Source organism: Genypterus blacodes, unplaced genomic scaffold (genome assembly GCF_046128005.1).
Source record: "Genypterus blacodes isolate CSIRO-AG114 ecotype Tasmania unplaced genomic scaffold, CSIRO-AGI_Gbla_v1 ptg000061l_1, whole genome shotgun sequence".
NCBI lineage: Eukaryota > Metazoa > Chordata > Actinopteri > Ophidiiformes > Ophidiidae > Genypterus > Genypterus blacodes.
The window spans coordinates 295,228-315,720 of NW_027466873.1; the positions used below are offsets into that span (position 1 = coordinate 295,228).

General features: G+C 42.0%; 1 protein-coding gene across 2 annotated transcripts in view; it reads left to right on the forward strand.

The window, feature by feature from the left end:
* The window catches only part of lmo3 (LIM domain only 3), a 41,923-nt gene that overhangs the window by 13,771 nt on the left and 7,659 nt on the right, over positions 1–20,493 (forward strand). For both annotated transcript variants that reach the window (XM_076154077.1, XM_076154076.1), the window contains exon 3: positions 17,685–17,810. In XM_076154077.1, the coding sequence (XP_076010192.1) occupies positions 17,685–17,810 (126 nt within the window). The remainder of the gene's footprint in view (positions 1–17,684; positions 17,811–20,493) is intronic.

A 20,493-nucleotide genomic window follows, 5' to 3' on the forward strand; every position in this document is an offset into this window, starting at 1 on the left:
GCCTGTGAATGCCACTGCCATTATTTACTATGTCCCTGTGTTGCTGCACACTTTAGGAGACGTGACTAGCAGAGATCTTCACAGGATAAAAGCTCCTTTTAAAATTTGAAAATCAAGTTATCAAGACTTAAAGCTTTTCCATCCTCGTCACCAGTCATGACACATGAAATTGCACGAAATTACCCCTAGGTGAGGTTCAAAGAAGACATTTTAATTTGGAAGATCACATTTTTTCCAGATAGAATTATTAGTTTTCTCATCCTTTGTTTTGCTCTTGTTTTGTAAGAAAGACCCTTGAAGTGTTTGAGTCCCTTGAGCTGTGGAGTGGGTTGGTTTGGATCATTCCGTTCCAGATTGCTGCCTTTTGGTACAATAGAGCACTCAGGGGGCACAAAGGGCCTTCCTGCTTTGGCTGTTAATGGGATATCAAGGTGGAGAATGTCCCACTCAGTCTGTCAGTCCTCTCCACTTCACCTTCTTATTCCTTCATCTTTTCCCGTCCCTCTGCCCTGCTTCTCCCTCTTCTCTCGTTCTCCTTTGATGCTGCTAATCAGGCTCTCTATCACTTCAGACGATTACCTGATTGTAATTACATTCAAAAGGAAACTTTGTTTGATGTGTTTTGTGTGTTTCTCCCTCTGGCCTGCTATAGCTTTCATTTCAACCACCCTCCCTTCCCCCCACCCCACCCCACCCCACCCGGCCCCCCCACCCTTCCCCAGGAGATGCACTCAGTACGAGGCGAGACATACACGCAGCGGCGCGGCGGCCTCAGTGCTACAAGGTGAACTATTCCCCGGCACGTGTTATTATTAATAACTGTCAGAGAGAGGGGTCACCCAAGACAACTCCTTGAAAAGAACCCCGGGCAAAGCAAGTAGGCCGCAGCTGGGTGTGTTGTAAAACAATACCCCCCTTCCCCCTGAGGAGACACACTGCTTAAAGCAAGAATAATGCATACGTGGAGGGAGAGGAGAGAGGTAGGGAGAACGAGAGAAAGAGAGAGAGAGAGGGACACATTTTCCGGCCGTGAAAAATTAAGATGTCACCACCTGCCGCTTTTAAGCATACCTTTACCACTGAGCTGGAGGTTTTAGAATATGAATAGGTCGTAGCTATAACTCTCTCTCTCCCTCTCTCACTGCTCTGTCATTAAACTTAAGCACTGGGATGGCTGGTGAGCGCACAGATAAAAATTGCAGAAATGCTAATCACTATGTCAAATTATGGAACATCTCCAGTTAGTGGAATTCACAGGGATTTTATTGGCATTTTAGCTGTGTCACACTGTGTCTGAGTGAAATACAGTGGATGCCATTAGAATCGCTGAAGTCTCAATTATAAGTAAATAGATGCTGATGTGTGTGTGTTGCTTTGAATTGCAGCATACTCAGATGTAAATCCCACATGTTCCTGTTTCTGATAAGAGGGGGAAGTGCGGGATTCCATTCCTGCCCGCAGCACTCCGGTCTGTCCAAATGAAATAGGTTAAGGTGGGGTCAAGGGTCAAGCAGCGGTGTGTGTTCTTATTTTATAGTTCCTGGTCCGCATTCAGATATGAGATTGAAGGGGTATGTGGGCTTTGGTACCAAAATTGTGCTCTTCTGGGTTCAGACTTCAGACGTAACTGAGGACTTAAGCACCTGTCAGGTCAGTGAAGGTCTCAGCATACTTTCACTGTAGCAGCACAGTCAGCCCATATGTGCAAGAAAAGAAAGCTCCACGTTGTTTCCCTCCACCCAAACACACACACACACACCTCCGAGCTCAATTGAAATAGAGGCGATGAGCTCGGAGATGTCGGCGAATGTTACCTTTTTGTCTTATGCAACCACATTTAAATAGATGAAATAAAATGAACATGACCAATAAAGCAGAGAGGCTTTAAGAGGCTTTTTCCATCTAATCTATGGATCCATAAGTGTCCATTTAAATGCCTGAAGTCCTGGTAAGTGAACACCAAATATCTCCGAAATGCTCCAAGCTCCATCAATGGCTTTATCTAATTCTATGTCCCAAACATCAGCGCGGGTCATGAAAAATTCATCGAGTCAGTTACTTTGTGCAATTGAACTCATCCATCATGCTGTGATCCTTTGTAATATTGTAAATCAGTCCCAGTCGTGAACCCTGTGACCACGCAGACCTTTTTCTAACCAGTATTGACTTGTAACATGTTCAATTAATTCGAGTTCACCAAGCCTTTGAATTTTAGTCGCAAACACAAATATGACCCTATTTAATTTTCTCATGGTTTTGCTTTAATTTTCAAACACTACATAAATTGGTAAGGAAAATTAATCCATTACCTGCTGACTGATGATTCTTCCAGCTCTTAGGTTAAATGTAACATTCCAGCACATTGGCAGCTTATGTGTTCATTTATTTCTTCTTCTGAACTGTTTGATATCCTATCCTTGCATATGACCCTTTATGACCTTAATAAACGGTCTATATTGACATCAAAGGAGCAAGAAGATGGCACTGTGCTTTATGGGAAGGGGTAGACAGCATGCTGAAGAGCCTGAGCCTCGTCTTCTTCCTCAGCCAGCAGGATTGGTGGCCGTTCATTCTGAAATCATGCTCTTCTTTGTCTTTTTAATTAAACTCAAGCACAGTTTGGAGGCTATTTGACCTTTGCTGACCCCTCTTTATGGGGAGTGCCGCAGGTCATTTCCATGCATATATTAAATACTCGCCATCCTCCCTCCCCTCTGTGGCAATGATCCGCAAGGCTTTACAGATTAACGAGAGGTCCAGCTCCATTTTTAATCTGTTACGTGGGAGGTTCTCTGAGAGAGACCAAGCTAAATGTTTTAGGCTGTCCATCTTTGACTTGAGTTAAAACGGTTAAATGATGTTGCAATTTATACAATTTTGTTAAGCTTTTAAGCTTCTCCTTAAATATTCCATTAATAGCAAACAACAATTTTTCAACCATTAAGCAATAAAACCATCTAACATTTAAAGGAAATAATAACTTGGGCTATGATCTGATGGGCTATTGAGCGTTTTCTCATTATTGGAACAGCATTAAGCAAAAGTAATACTGATGCATCTGGGAATTGCATGATTTCCATTGTGTTAATGTTCTTTAGTGTTAGTGTTTGTAGTGTCTAGCTGTCTAACCAAACAGACCAACCAACAGATTCAAGTCAAACAATAGATTCCAATGTCAAATTTGCAAATGTATCAATTTAGTTATTTCAATCCAGTATGATTTCAGTAGGAATTCAGCCACAAAACAGTTGAGAGTGAACAAACGAATGAAAGAAGGAACGAAAGCATACACGCCCTTATTTCTATGGTTGTCTTAGCCCAAAGCTTCCAGCACATCATTATTAATGGCTAATATAATCAAACACACTAATACGTATGCTGTCATTATAAAAATGATTAGAAATAATACTCCGAGCTTGTATAAGTGATGCTGTGTCTGGGTGGCATTTTTTATGGATGAAGGTGAACAAATAATATTTTTCTGTTGCTTCATCACATCAGCAACAGCAGCGTTTGTGTGCTGTGATTTCTCTGACATGTTTAATGCCGTGTGCTGTGCTCACAGTTGCCGTGCTGGAACATACCACCACAAATTTGGCTGCCACCTCTCTCTGCAGGCATGTGAGAGCATGATAACCACCCCCACCACCCACCCAGAGGCTTTGGCATGCGTTGGGTTTGTTTTCCTTCTACAATCACACATTCATATTCCATCCTCAAAAATCCCAAACCACAGCTGGAAAGTAACCAAATACATTTACTTAAGTACTTTTTGGCTGTACTGAGAATTTGTATTTTGGGAGTTTCATTGTCTGGAAAATGTATTTTGATATTTTAAGACATTTCAAGATTTTTACACTTCAGCTCACCTGAAAGCAGGAACATCCACCCAATGAAAGATATTATTTTTTTCTCTAACAGAACATTTATTAGATCACATTAATCAGGTTTGATAATTGAGTACATTTTCTCTCAAATCTGGTAAACTGTTCCTTAGATCTGATAGCAGGATATCAACACTTTGACTAGAAAGTTCACTCTCTTCATACCCACTGTGAAGCAGATACCAGTAGAGGCCGGGACAGGAACCCAGCAAAAGGCAACATCAACCCTCTCCCCCGCGAACCTCCGCTTCTGTCTCTCTCTCTGCTTTTAACTATTGATGCTAAATAGGTCCAAGTGACAAAACAGATGTGTTGTGGCAGGCGGGATCAAATGCGGCCATGCATGATTAATGGTGCCTGCCACAGCAGATGAAGACAGAGGAGTAAGAGAACAAGGGACAAGGAAACCTGGAGGGAGTGAGGTGGAGGAAGGAGAGAGACAGACATGCAGAGAGAGAGAGAGAGAGAGACAGACAGACATGCAGAGAGAGAGAGAGAGAGAGAGAGAGAGAGAGAGAGAGAGACTAAAAGAGCACCGGTTAGTTAAACTACTCCGCATCTATTGTGACCTTGACCCTCTTTGTGTGTGTGTGTGTGTGTGGCTGTAGGGCAGACTCCGCTCTTCTTTGGGTTGAGCTGAGGCCGCCGAGGCTCGGAGCAGCAAAAGGCTGATTCACTGCTTGATGTTCAGGGGTAAATAGAAAGACAGATACGATGTCCTCAGAGCTCCGTCTTTGTCCATCCACTCTGCTCAAGGCTCAGACTCCACAATGTTGTTTCATCATTTCATTGTTCCCTGCACTGCTTTGCGTTATGATTTTTTTTATGAGTTCTGATTAATGTAGTCTGATCTTTTTGTTACTCTGTGTGAACACAAGCTAAACTTACATTTAAATATGACATTGTGTCAAATGAGGAGACGTTCCAGAGTGCTGAAACATTGTGTGACGGCAACCTCACACAACATCTGTGTGGATTGTGTTTACATGGTATCTGAACAAAAATCTATGAATTGCCTTAACTTCAAGTAAACTTCTAGTTCATCGCACATATAAGCATACTGAGTGATTCTGTAGTTTTAGTACAGCTGACGGCTAATCTGAACATTTTTGTTGTCTGTATGCTGTTTCAGTGTAAATGATAATCAGTATTGGCGAGGTTACTTTGAAACAGGAGCTTTCAAGCTACAAGCTACTCTTGAGACCGTATTGAGAAAAGAGTTTGCTATAAATGATTGGGTTCATGGAAAATAACCCTCCATGATTTCTTAAAGTGCAAGGAAAAACTATTTAGCATTGTGATGAATGTGTTTTCATAGACTACATTTTCCATCAGGCTAAAGAAGAGTCAGACACATGCTGGGATATGTTCAAGGGAGTGTTGATGCCAGTAGCTGTGTGTTTGATAGTTCAGTGTTTGAACTGAAAATGAATAAAATTCTGCAACATGGCTTCTGCCAAGCTACACAGCTACTTGTAGGAAAAGCTAGTGACTTAGTGGTGAAGCTACATTGTTTTGAAAATAGCTGAGCTACTGTCAAACTACTTGTAGCTAGCCAATTGGAAACACTGGAGTCAGGCTCTATTATGGCAGAAGAGGAGCAGCACGTCTGCCTGTGTTACGCTGAAGCTGAGCTGCAGTCAGTCAGTCAACTCGCCAGCAATTAGTGTGGTGCTGTGCGCGGACGTGGTGGGCTTCAGCCAGGCCTTCTGCGCCTCCCCTGGTTAATGAGGCCTTTATGGAGATGAAGTGGGGGTGCGGGATAGGAGAAGCCGGCTGCAGCTGTTAGAACAGTAAGGAGGACGGGGGCACTGTGGAGGACAGGATTTCTAAATGCTGATTGGTCGGTGTCAGCCCCACTTACAGTCGTTATTTGGATGGTGTAGGCAGAGCGGTGAGGCCTGTGCTGAACCCCTGAGCGACTTCTCAATTAGTGAGCGGCCTAGCGGAACTGCCAGACACTATCCCTACCCAGCCAGATCTCAGGTGATCAGGCTCTGGTCTGACCAGCTCTGACTTCGCGAGGAGCTGCTTTGATAGAAGTGTCTGCCAAACCATCTTGCAGAATAGTTGTGGAAACACCTTATCGGGCTTGTTGTTTTTCTAGTAAACATAATGTGTTGTTTTTATCATAGCCGCAGCACTTAGTTGTGTTGAGAATGTTTGGCATGTGATGCTTTGTGAGGAGTTGAACCTGAATCTCTGCGATAACAAGTCCCACAATGAGTAAGGAGAAAGCGCTGCCTGCTTCACCAAGCCAGCCACTGCCGTCGTGCCACGCGCGTGTAAAATGAGATGTAAATGCAACAATCTTAACAGCCTGATTTATTCATGAGGAAGCCCAAAGAAAGAGAGGAATGCTAATGCTACACGCCGCTTTGCCCTTGGCCAGGGCACATCGACAAACAAGTCACTCAGCAAAGGAATTAACAACTTCATTAAGTTACCTGTCAGCTGCATCATGTTGTCTGATGTAAGAGCTATCTGATATCTATGGAAAGACCACCAGGAAATCCAAGCTGCCAAAACACAATCACTTTAACTTTGTCTTCGTAGCGTCGTGTCAGGATGTTTGACCTGAATTTTGAAGAAATCACTCAGGTGAAATCCATACAAAGTCCCATTATTGAGAAGACATCTAATCTATAATTGGTTTAGGGAGTATAAGGTATCAATGTATTCCGGAGGTCGTGCCTACCCCTTCATTAAAAGTGTACCTGAGTAGCTGCGGCACATGGGCCTGCTGCATTGATTGCACTTTCCTGCAGTTTTCCGAACACTTTTAATCTGAGAAATGCTAAAGAGGCAATCAAAGGGATCTGTGGCATGTCAGTCTGATGATTTCTCAGCCGCCTCCACTGCATTAAGAAGGAACGATCAATTGTTAGAGCGCTGGCCTTCTATTGCACCACACACAGGTGGTGTGTTGCACTGCTTAGCATGCAGAAATCACTCAGCTCCCGTACAGGTTAACTGTGGCCAGGATCATAATCATTTTCCTGGAGATTTTTACTTAAACATTATGTAGATTTTTTGATATCTTAAATTTTTTACAGGTCTCGCTGGTGCCAGGAATATAAAAACATATATAGATAAAAAAAATGGACAGAGAGAAAATGCAAAATAGTGTGTGAGCTATTTTGTGCAGAAAAAAACAAAGATGCAAAATGTGGAGGAGTTTTGGTTGCCTCCTCCTCTCACGCTCTCATTAGCCGTTGCTCATTGTTGTTCCAGTGACTTGTCGTACATCCGCTCAAAGTAGAAGTGCACCTCAGATTTTGGGATAATTGGATTTAACGAGTGTCAGTGACGGGCAGAAAATTTCATCTGAGGCTTTAGAGGCGCAGGTGAAAATCTGAGCTGGTGTTTGTGTGTAAGCGTTGAACAGAAAGCTTCCCACACCTTTGATGCATTCAGATATTTGTCTTCGATCACACCTGAAACCCTTGTTCGGCCTCATTAAACTAATTGGCTGTTCATTAGCAGGAATCTCACCTCTTTCACATCATTTTCTCATATTTCTGCCTCATTGCCAACTCTCTGAAGAACAGAGTCATTATGACATGTAGGTGTTCCTCTGGATATTATCTCCCAGTGACAGCTGCAAACATACAGCCATAGAAGTATGATTATTAATGAGATTTTTAATAGGTAGGAGAAAATGTATTGATTCATCTTTATCCCAGTGATACCGATGTAGATGATTTATTCAGCACCCTTGTTCTACCTCATTAGTGACTAAAATATTTCAGTTAATACAGCTGAATACAGTTGAACTGATCTCATTAAATTTAGAAGCGTCTCTAAGTCCAAGTGTTGGCAATTAGCTTGGTACAACTAGCTAAGCTACTGACTCAACTACTTTTCAGAACTAGCTGAGTAGCTTGGCAAACGCTACAGAGCTACTTGTCATGTGAGGGGGAATGATTGATGGACTGTTAACTCTCACACACACTGAACGTCTCGGTCGCCCTGGTTAGACCATGCTAATGAATTTGTGAAGGTGCTTTATTGTTTCCCCTTGATATTATTTTTATTGATTAAACCTAAATCATTTCAGACACAGAAGTCATCTTGGTTTACAAAAAAACTCTATGATGGCTTTTTGATATCATACTGTAATTGTTGTGGAATACACTGAAGAAAGAAATACTATGCTAACTACTTGATAGAGTGGCTTGGCGGCAGCTGAAATCACGAGTCGCTACTTGTGGACAGAAATGAATGGATGAGGAGGAAAGCCCTCTTCAGGAACATGTGATGCAAAATAATCCAGAGTGTTTGTAGAAGGATGGCGGTCGGAGAGAATGTTTGTATCGCACATTGTTGTTCAGGTCTTTTCTCTGATTTGTATCTGATGGATAATAAATGGAAGCATTTGAAAAGATGTTTGTGCTGACAGCCTGTGACAGTTGGCTTGAAGGCAGCAGTGGGAGTGTTTCAACAGCCTGTCAATCAGCCATATTTCACCTGATGGGGAATGCATCATGCCCACATCATCCAAACGCAGGCTTCAAGGTGCAATAATGCTTATTCAGAGAGAGAATGTTATTCCTCTGCTGTCAAAGATGTTTTGGGGGAAAATTACTTTATTACCAAATGAAATAGACTGGGGATTGGGTGAAGTTTGTCGAGCCTGAAGTCTCCACTGATAGCCGAAGGTGTGAATTTGGGTATGTTGTGAAGACTCCCTAGCAATATCTTTAACAATATCAGACAATCTTCTCATTGTAACTCCACATAGGATTCATCAGTAATGTTATGATCATGTTTGGTTTTGTTATTTCCTTGTTATATTGTGTAGTATTTCTTTTTCTGACTTCCTGCCCTCATGTTTTCTCGACTTGTGTTTGTCTGTTTACCTTCCCTTTCCACAGCTGCACAGTTCTGTTTCTTTCAGACTTTCAGACCATTTGGAACATTTGGAAATTTCCACAGTTTGTCAAAGCCTTTTCCACGCAGATCCTCATGCAGCTCTTGGGGATTTCTGCTGCTTCTTTCCGTAAAGAAAATGTACACACAAAACGGCGTGCTTGTGTAAACATCTGTCTCACCAAACCTGTAAATGAAACACTGAACATCATGTGCTATGTAAGCACTCATTTGCAGAGTGTGTTTCCATTACAGTTTTCTGAATTATGCTTTACACACATGCACAAAATCCAGCTCAAGCAAGCATAAAAGGTTTTGACGATATTTGAGGTTTTAATTAGACCTTTCCTATAACCCTTTTTTCAATTTGCAACTTCAAATTGTGCAAAGAGGAGGTCAATATAAACCCCACTATATAGAATTCAGGTCATTTTTACAAGAATACCAAGTTCAGGTTAAAGAAGTATTTAAAAGTTCTTGTTGGTAAGTGTTAGTATGACAACGAATCCGTGCCGATGCAAACATCATTTACTTGACATACAGTATATACATTAAAAGTTAATTGTTCTATGTTTGGTCTCTTAAAGATTTAAATGGTTTGGGAGGAGTTGCCTGTCTGTGCGCTTTTGCATGTAATGAGATGGCGTGTAGATGTTAAAAGCTCTGAGGGCAGCCTGTAATTGTTATGTTGTGCTTAGGAAAGCTTGGCTGCCGTTAACCTCCCAACACTACAATTCACTTCACACCTCCAGCAATTACCTCGCCAATAATGCCCGAGCTTGCAAATGCATGTGTTCTGAATTTCCTGTTATCAAATTGGGCTTTTCACATATAATATGGAAATGTTGAGGGGTCAAAGTGAGCGCCGCTAATCACGCATGATTGAGTCTGAAGTAGGGTCAGGCATACTGCAGCGTCTGCTTCCCACCGCATCTTAATTGTCCTGATGAGAGGGGTCACAGTTCCTTTAGGAGAAGTCAAGAGTGGTGTCGCTTTGTTTTGATTTCCAAAACTACGAAATGAATGTGAGTCAATGGGAAAAATTGCCTTGTTAAAGGAAAAACAGTGATTTACAGCTGAAAAAGTATTATTCATCATCATTAAGCAAACCTTCATAAGCACAAAAGCTGAGATGCTCTTTCTCCATCTCCTCCATCTAAAACATGCGCAACAGCAAATGAGAGGAAGAGGAAGTGACAGAAACAGCATCATGGCTTCCTTCCTATTTCTTTCTTGCATTTTTTTTATTCACAATTCTCCCCTTTGAGTGTTGTATTTAGACGTTGGTCATCTTCTCAGTTTATTAGTTTGTGCACCTCAACAGGACATATTCTGATCTAATCTAAGTGGTCCTTATATATGGATTTCCGTTGAGAGTATATTCTGAAAAACACTGAAATATCCCCTCTCTCCTTCCCCTTTTCCCTCTGTCTGTCCCCAGCCACCATTTGTCTCCATGCATGACACTAGCTGTTATTTCCACTTTGACTAAATGCCTGAGTTCAGTTGCCTGGACACATGATTTTTGCACGTCCCCTCCAGTTGAGATTAGCTAAATTAGCTGTGAGGAGCAGCGACACGTGGGATCGGGCATGTTTGCTGCAGATAATTGCAGGGCTAGTGTGCTGCAGCCTGGCTCACAGCTCGGGACTGCAGGTGGGTTGGCACGAGGAAGTGCCTATCCAACTGCACATCTGGCCCCTGTGAGGGTCGAAAACTTTCATTACACCCTCTTCAAAATGGCCCAAAACACACCAGTGCCAAAAACCTGCTGAAAGCCTTTTCTTGCTAATTTTATGCTTTTAACTTTTTCTCTTTTCATCTCAGAGGCACTATTTTTGAGCAACTTTTCACCAGGAATTGTTATGTGATTTATGATTGATGCAGAAATGATCATTCTATTGATCAAATAATTGTTAAAAGGAACGTTAACGCTGATCTTATCTTAGTTTTTAGTTTTTAGTTTTAATTCAATAACAAAAACACATTGTAATAACTGTTCTGTTCAGTTCATGTTCAGACCCATCCTTATTAAAAGCTGGTTGGATTTGACTTTCGCTCAGAGTTCATGCTGTCATTAAGGCCTATCAGTCCTACAGGTTAGCGAATAGCTCATGATGCCCCATGACCATTATTTTGTTTCTATGACTTACAGATAGTCCGAAACGTAAAGGAGGTCATTACAGTGCAACCATTACTCCAGTGCCAACATTTAATGGGTACTTCCCTGGATCATGTCCAACCGGCCCATCAAGTTTCACTAAAATCCCTTCCTAACTTTGTTGAGCAATTCTGCTTAAACCAACACAGGCAAAAACACAACCTCCTTGGTGGTGGTATTAATAACAATAATGGATGTAGGGTCTTTGAGTAGCACTGTACTGCCCCCTGTAGTTAATCCTCATCCCTCTTTGGTTTCAGAGACTTGTGCTCAATGGCCGATGATTTCGGAGCGCTCTGTCCACTTTGTGCAGGAGTTAATCAGGTTCCATTGTGCAGTTGACAGTTGAGGAGAACGTTCCCCTGTACGGTCGTGGGTCTCTTAGAGAGTGGGCCATAATTCATCATTAGGATATCAGAGTCCAGGTGCAGATGAGAACTGATAGAGCCGCAGTCAGGCAAGTCAGGGCACTCAAGGAGGAAAATCTTATCCCTGGGCCAATTCCCAGGTCATGCCCATGGTAATTGAAATAATTCTGCCCCTAGAGTTGTTTAATCACTGACAATCACACATGCAGGGGGGATAAATTGAGGAACGCACAAGTCTGATTACATCTGCCACCCTTAACTGCGTCCCCTCCCCCCACCTCCACATTTCTCATCAGTACTCCAGTCGCTCCAAAGCTGCTATCTCTCCTCTCATCCCGTTACACTGATGAAACCAAAAAACGTGTTGTGTTTAGAATCATTTTAGTGTTTTTTTTTTCATTGTCAGAGTCATGCAGGGTACAGAGACCACAGGCAGACGTTGACCACTCTTCACTGTAATTAAATACGGAGTGGGACACTGACACGGCTCCAGCCAACGGACAAAGCACAATCCCATTAAAAAGCCTACGTTGAGATGCAACAAATCATTTGTCTGCCTGTAATTATGCAGATTGCCATAGATTTTCCCTGGGTGCCTGAAGTGAGATCCAGGGGTTGTTCGTAGCGTGGCAGGCAGACGAGGGAGCGGCTGTGCATTACTGAACTTGCCACATTCATCATGTTGACTGATGGCACAGGGAGCCAGTCCCCGGGTCCCGGTGGTTAATGTAGTGGGTAATTAACTGTCATTTGCCTAGTAATAGGCCGATGATCAATGGTTTGTGAGGAAACAAATTCTAATCCGGCAGCTGATGAATGCATGCAGAGACTGGAGAAACTGAAGTGGTGGGAGGGATGGAAGGGGTGGGGGGGGCGGGTAAGCAGGATTTGAAATGGTTACGGGAAATGCTGGTGTTTTCACTCTTCCCTTTCCCGAAAAAATTATTCAACCCCACCCTTCTAAAAGGCAATGCTTAATTTGTTGCTCTTGATGATGATGGAGGAGGCGTGAGACAACAGTCGGTACGCTTACATGTACTTTTAAACTAAGCTTATACTGCGATTAAGGCAATAAATTAGCTGTAACGCTACAGAAACTGGCACAAATCAAATTATGTTAAGCCGAGTTACTGAAAAACAATTTATTCAGTCATAAAAAAGGTCTTAATCAGAGTGCCACCTTTACGTGCCTTTCCTCAATAAGAGGACTTGCATCATACTGCAGTTATACAATGCGTCATATAGAGTGGACTATATATAGAACAAGGCATTCCTATGGGTCATGTGCACGTTTAAGGGTTAATTGAGTTTTTGCCTTTAACTGCAGGAAGGACAAATGTAAATAAAGTGAGTGGCAACCACTGCCCCAGTGTGAAGAAGAGAAGAAATGAATTAGGTGATGATGATTAGGTTTAACTTGGACAAACACTTTAGCTGCACCTTCACTTCATTAAAGAACAGCTTACATTAAGCCTTTTCATGTGACTTGTGTCCGTTTTCTAGTATCCAATCACACCAGGCTGCATTGATTGGCAAAGTGTAACTGAGGGCAAATAGGATATTGGTCGCATTGGTATCGGATCTATCAAACCACGAGTTGAGGAGGTGGCCTGGCTCACATTGTGATCAGGATTTGCTCATGGTGTAACATGCAACATGACATGTCAGAACACATTCACTGAAAACACGTTATGAAACTACAGCTGAGTTTCACTCTCTTCCAATTACTCCCGGCAAAATCATGCTGGTCGTGATGGAGGATGGCGGGAGGGCTTGGAGCGCTGCTGAAACGAGGCGCTTGCTGGCCATATGGTCGTAACCACACCCGATATCATGTCGACCTGAGCTACTGGCACTGGCCTCAGCATAGCAGCGTCAGTCCCTGCTGCGGTGATGATGGGTGGATTCTTCGCCAGACCACCGCCAGCACAATGCACAGCTAATTATAATAATAATTATAATGTAAAAGAAAAACAAAACAATAATGATGAAAATACACTGTCTGATGGTCCAGGCTTTGGGCCTTAAACCAAACCTACAAAATGATTAAAGTGACACACCACCATAACAACATAACCCAAGAGACCCTCTAACCATCTCCAGAATAAAAACACTCCTCACCTTTAGAATGAAGTATGATGTTTTAATATTGTATGATATGCAGAATTCTGCAGTAGAGGGCAAATTCATTCCTTCCTTCTGTGATTTATAGACATTTATGCGCTGCTCTATGTCAATTCATGCAAATTACGTGAATTAAAGAGACATGCAAATACCGTTAGAGACCCTTTGTTAATCTTACATTTGGTAGTAGTTCACCCCTCTGTGCTCAGCGGTTCCCCTACATCTGATCGCTCAGGTCCCAGTGAAGTCACAGTGTAACCGTGACTGAACCTGGCCTGATTTTAGATTGATCTTTAGATTTTAAAATTCCGATTGTACAAGTCTAACCTGCAGCCGTAATGTTTTCTCCTGACTGAATCCGATTCCAGGTGTTTTCCCTCATCTGGGACCATTAACGGAGTTTGATCAGAAGGTTCTAGTTTGTAGAGCACTGTGCAGAATATTAAGTCTTTAATGGTGTTGTACCGTTTTTATTGGAGAATATGTGACACAATATAAATGCATATATCCGCTGCAGTGCCTTGAACAGTGTGGTTATATGGAAAAATTCCAGGCTGATGTATTTCACTTCCTACACTCCAGTAATCAGCCAGAGGTCACTGTGTTTGGATTTAGCTTAGAGGAAGCATTGACATGACAGCACTCATGCATTGTGTAAAGGGGGTGGGGGTCTGGAGCCTCAGAGTGGGTTTTGGGGTCCACTGGGCTAAAGCCTTGTGGAATGATTTAATTGGTGTGTGTTTTTGTCTCATCAGATAGGTAGCACTGAGCCGTACCAGTGAATGCCTGTTGACTGAAACAAGGTGCCGACTGCCTCTATTCTCTTTTAAATTCAGATTTTGAGCAAAGCATGAATTTTAATTCGATGTTGTATCCTCAGCCTCTTTAAATATACATGCTATCTTGTCAGCCATGGATATGAAGTGTATGTCAGTCTTGCTATTCTACATATGTTATTCTGTGTTTTTTTTTCCTCTGCACTCTCAGTCAGCACAGCCTTCTTGATATGGCAGACAGCTGTACTGTTGTCAGCTTCAGACAGATGCATTAGAAATTTATATATTTATTACCAATTATAATCCAGTGCTGAAAGCATGGAGTCTCAAGCCCTCGGTCTATCACATGAGGCCTCTAAACTGTCTTCCTCTGATTGTGTTGGAGCATGTGCCTTTGAATTCATTACAAGCAAACCACGCTTAATTTGCCTCCTCCCCTGAGAGCCATTAGCGTTTGTGGCATCAAACTGGCGGAGCAGTGAAAGACGAGTGGCAGGTATGCTCCATCCATCTTCCCTCCCCACAGGCTGAGCGGGGCTTCCTGTGTGAAGTGAGTTTGCCACACAGTCAGTGAGGGGGGCTGACTAGCTGGATGCTGGCTGGCTGCTGATACCGTAGATAGCGTCTGGGTGAATCTCTAAGAACTGTTGTTAGCCCCAAATCTGAGAAAATGGTGGCTCCAGCATAATAGGTTTGAGAAGTGGATGTGTTTGTGTTTGTGTTTTTATGTACAATATGTACGGTTCACATATGTCAGTGCAGGTTGGGAGATGTTTTGAATCATTTAAGGCGGTGGTTACAGGACGGTACATCATGAATTATGCAGAAAACACAGATACGAAGCAGGCAGGAGTTTGGATGTTTTGTTTTGGAACCTGAGGGATTTTGTGTTGTTTTTTCAAATTCAGTGAGCATAGAAACTTCTCCCAGTTTACTTTACCGAGGGGTCTTTTACATGGATTCTCTTTCTTTCTTTTTTACCAAAAAAATCAACCTGTGTTTTGGGTTTAAAATCTATTCTTACATGATAGAATTCCTCCTTTTCTGAGACCAATAATAATACATTGTAGAATGTTCTTAAGAAAGCTTGGTTTACTGAAGGCACTGGCTCATATTTAAACTTTACATACATTATGTTTCAGTGTCAGTAAATTAGACTGTTGCTGTCCAATGAGCACACACGTAAAAATTTAATTAAAAGAAATCATACTTGTGTGCGACTTGTATATGCAGTCAGTCTAGTTTCCTCTCTATCTGCATAAATCCTTCAAAACTAGATCCATACCTCATATATTTCCAGAAAATCAACCTTTGTAACCACCACCATGGTAACTGTCATCTTCATACTGGTAAAATGGTTTTCACACCTACTCTACATGGTTTGGTTTGGTTCACTGACAAGACTTCATTTCCCTCTTGTACTGTTTTGTTAGTGCATCTCTGAACACAGCAACAGATGAAGGATATTGAGGCATTAAGTCTCTAGTCTTCTAAATATTATACATATAGTAAACGCTCATTATATGTTTCTTCTTCTTGTATATGGAATAGTGATGGACATGGGTGTAGTTCTGGACTCTCCAACTAACTTTTTACTGGGGCTTCCAATTAACGCAATATGAATTTGTGTGATTGATGAACCATGAAAGGAGATTTGTCTTATCTAGTCTATAGACTTGATAATAGACTAGTAAAATAAAAGATGTTAACCAGATGTTAATTAAATATGTCAACAGTCCATGTGTATTAATCTGATAATATTATTTGTAATAACTTGAAATTTTTATGTAATCACATGAAATCACCATCTTTCAGCATAATCGCAATATGACGTTTTACCAAAATGGCACGGCCCTACTTTTTTTTTTACCTCTGCATGATGTGGCTTAGTCAAATCAACTTCAAAGCAAAGCAGCAGCCGTAATCATCATTTCAAGTACCTGCTGGATGGTACACACAAACACACACACACAGACACACACAGACACACACACACACACACACACACTGTATGTACAAATGCGAGGACTTGCACTGTGAATGTCAGTGCAAAGCACTGTGACAGTCCTTTTCAACAATGCAGGGCACTTTAAATGAGATGGGAAACACATGGACACATTCAGCAAACAGTGAAACAGAACACCATTTTGATTCAAGCTGACAGGCAGAAAGCCTAAAACATGAATACCGGCCATCATTTATAATCCAGAGCCTTGACTGCATGCTATCTGGAAATGATTCAGTTTTCCTCAAAGCCATCGGTGTGGGCTCTGCACGGTGACACTCTGTCTTGTGTGTTTTAAGTAAAACTGCCATATAAAGTGTTGCTGTTATGCTCAAAACCTCCAGCTCATTATCTCACACCAAATCTATCATATCTTGTTCTTTTTACAAAGGGGTTTGTTAGATTAGTTACTTTGCTTTGTGAGGAGAGACTTCGTCATTTCATCCGTTTCATGTGAAGGCCTTCTGGCAACCATTTGAACAGAAAAGAGCAAGGGAAAGATAACGTAAATGTATCTAAATTTAGATGGCTCAAAGGAAGAGGCATAATTCTTTTAATTACATCGGCACTAATCCATTCAATTGTCCCTCTTTGTTTTTACCCACCCACCGTATTACAGGAGATATCCTTCATTGTCTCAAGGTGTGTTGACAGTGGCCCTTAATTCTGTAGGTATTCATGAGGGCACAATCTATCTGCTTCCTTCGCCTCTGGGAAACATACTTTCTGAAGGTTAATAAACAACCCTGCATATCCTGAGCCCCGAGATCATTTATCAGATTGCGATCTCTTACAGACTCTGAGAGTGGCATGCCGTTTTATCATTTTAACAACGACGGCTAAAAGTGCCTCAAGAAGTCAGCCTAATAGGTTATTTTGTTATATGATTTCGTTATCAGATATTTTTTTTCCCTTGCTAGCCTGGTCTAGGTTGCCGTGTAGTAACAGCCCTGAATCCCTAATGAATACTCACATTAATGTCCCTGGAGCAGCCGTAGGAATAATAGGGTCCTCCTTGGGCAGTAGTGTTAGCTGCGTTCCATCTATTTGTATGGCACAAGCTGTGGCCCTGTTATTTTTTACCGTGCTACTGTAGCTGACCCTGTCTATCTGTCTATTTTTTCTGACTGATACAGAAACGTGATGTGTCTCAGCAGCTCATTTTAGTCTGTTTACCACCGTTTCTTTGACAGCTGTCAGTCTCACTGCTACAGTCACTGAAGCAGCATTGTAACATAGTCTCACTTAATAAATCTGCTTATGTGTGTCCAGTTGGGTAGAATGTAGAGGTGGAGATGTTGCTTGACTCTCCCTATAAAAGTGTTTTGAGTAGGAGCATTTTGTTGCATCAATGATGTTATTAGCCTAGTTTAACAGGGTCTTTGGTCCTGGGTCCTGGGTTCTGGGTCAGGTATTGAAATGAGTGGACCACCAGACCACAGCTCTGAATTTTGTGAGTTGTAAAACTGACCTTGTTTTCATTGTGTGTCTCAGGTTGTTTGGTGTAACGGGGAACTGTGCTGCCTGCAGCAAGCTAATTCCAGCTTTTGAGATGGTGATGAGGGCCAAGGAGAACGTCTACCACCTGGACTGCTTCGCATGCCAGCTCTGCAATCAGAGGTGAGTGGTTGGTCCAAACTCCTGCTCCTCTCCACCGCCCTCTGTCCAATCAGAGCCAGTCGGAGTGAATCCCAAAATCTCAGATAGTGCCACAGATAGTTCAGAGATTTATTGTTTTACTACAATTGGAGAGTACATTGGATGTGTGTGTGCGCACGTGTTGTTACGCCAAGATCACGCACACCATCCATCCATCCTAGATTTTAGATTTGCAATAAACAACTTGTGCAAATTATAGTAGATGGAGATGGGATGATGTCATGAATGATGTCAATGTAGTTTTACCAGAAAGGTGCATTTGTGTCTATCTTATTTCTCACTTACACATTTGTAACAAGTTTATCACGGCACAACAGCTGTAAAGTTGTTGTACTTATTACTAAATTGAATACAAACAACCCTGACAAACATTTTCTCAATGCGTCTTTGAGGTTAGAAACATTATTTTTCAAAGTAACTAGATCATTATGTTGTTACAGGAATCTTGTGGAAACATTTTCCACATGTTCTGTAAAACCACATACAAACTACTTGGAAGGTTACAGAAAGTGTTTACTGGGTTTCCGCGCATGCACACACACACACACACACACACACACACACACACACACACACACACACACACACACACACACTCACATTCACACGCACACACAGAGCAGACATGTTCAGAATGCTTAAGGCTAAAAGACCTGGTTACGCACAATTAGCGCTGGGTTATTGTCTTGCCACTCGAGCTGGCTGCAGCAGACAGCCTCCCCTAATGCAAGAAGTCAGCTAATCTTCATCAGGCTGGTCCAGGCAGGCCAGCTCTGCTCTCACACATTAAAAGCCATTTAACGCGAGCAAATCTTTCTTTTTACATTAGGGCAGCTGATGAACTGTTGCGTAAAATTGACACCAGAGCGTTTCACATGGTCTGCTGTGGCCTTGCTGGTGGAGTTTAGTTGCCCATCACAATTTCACCAAGTGCCTGGCTAAGATTTATGGTGTTGTAAAAAGCTGTTGCTCAGCTCAGACTTTAGTTTTCCAATTTTATCCTGACATGATTAAAGGTGTTAGAGGAGACGAAGATACCTGCACGGTCATACCTGCGCACACACTAATCCACACGGACATCATCAGTGCCTGACATAACTGATGATCTCTCACATTTCATAATCTGTTGTTTACTCCCATCACATTATCAGTTTAAAAGGATAAAGTGTTGGGCATTAAGCACATACAGAGCAGACTTGTCAAAACTTTGATTATGCTCTAATTAAGGCATTAAAAAGATTATTTCAAATGTCATGCAACCACCATAATTATTTTGAGATCGACGTCAATCGAACAATGCTTCCTCCTGTTAAGAGATGTGATTAAAAATCTGTTAATTCAGGCATTTAAATGTCAGAGTAAAGTTCCACCACATTTAATGGTCAGAATCCACTCTGATACTCTGATCACAAAACACAGCATGTTTACTCTACTCTTATTATTGCTGGATCCAGAAGGCGATTTAAGTTTTTTTCTCACTTCCTTTGACAATGTGTGATTTCCCAGTAAGTGCCTCTGTGCAACTCCAGATAAAAATCCCAAATGTATGTAGTGTGCATAGTGCCTGAATCATTTCTTGTTAGCTCACTTTCATTGGCTATCAGTCTCTGTCAATCACAAGAATGTCTGTTTTTGAACAGATCTTGGTGTGTTAAAACAACGATCAATCGGCAGTTAATCGCGTTTTTTTTAGAAAGTCTGTACTTTTGGGGGATGTCATTATGTTACTGTGAGACATTTTAGCCATGAAGAATAGGTTCACATACTGTTAGTATAGTGTGTGAACCTAGTATGTGAAATGGTTTATGTGTTAGTCTGTATAATATAGTAAAGTGGGGTTAATTGACATGGCTGTGATTAATACCATTTGGGATTCAGAACAGTTTTGTTTAGCAAAACCTTGGTGACAATCAGTGCAGAACACAATCTTGAATCTAGTCTAAGTGGGTTCTCAACATTTATATCCAGATTAATTGAATGACCTTTTATAAAAGAGATCCATCAGGAGAGCTCACTTAAGATTCCCTGAATAGTTTCTCATTGCACCTGGCCTGGAAATGGGCTCCCATTCTTTGTCTGGCATACCGATCTGCTGCTGTGTTCATCCATGACCAACTCTGTCCCCTCTCATCTCCCTGCCTCAAACAAACATGAAAGCCCCCATCAACCCCTCCCTCCCCCGACGAGCCCTTCAATAAAGCAATCTAATCCATCTCACAAATGGCCCAGAGATTTCTCTGCGGAACGTTGTCAGAAAATGTGAAATCTGATAAACAGAGCAGGCGATTGCAAGGTCAGCAGGGGTCGTGCAGTGTAATTATTCGTTGCTCCTGCAGGTCAGTCGCAGCCCATGTTGGTGTTTGAAGGTTGAATTGCTACAATCAAGTATGAGCATGAAGTGCATCCACACACACAACCCCCCTCATACACACACACGCAGCCTCCAATGCATCTTTCCAGCCATCCACACCATCAGTTGCTTTGTGATAAGTCCAGCTCAATGTATTCCAGCGAGAATTTGAAGTCAGTGATTATTCTGATTCCATCAGAGACTTGCTACAGGACTCTAAAGTTGATTGCCATGCTCAGCCATTAAGGACCTTGGTTAAATGATAGGCCAATTAGTACTGGGCAGCGATTAGCA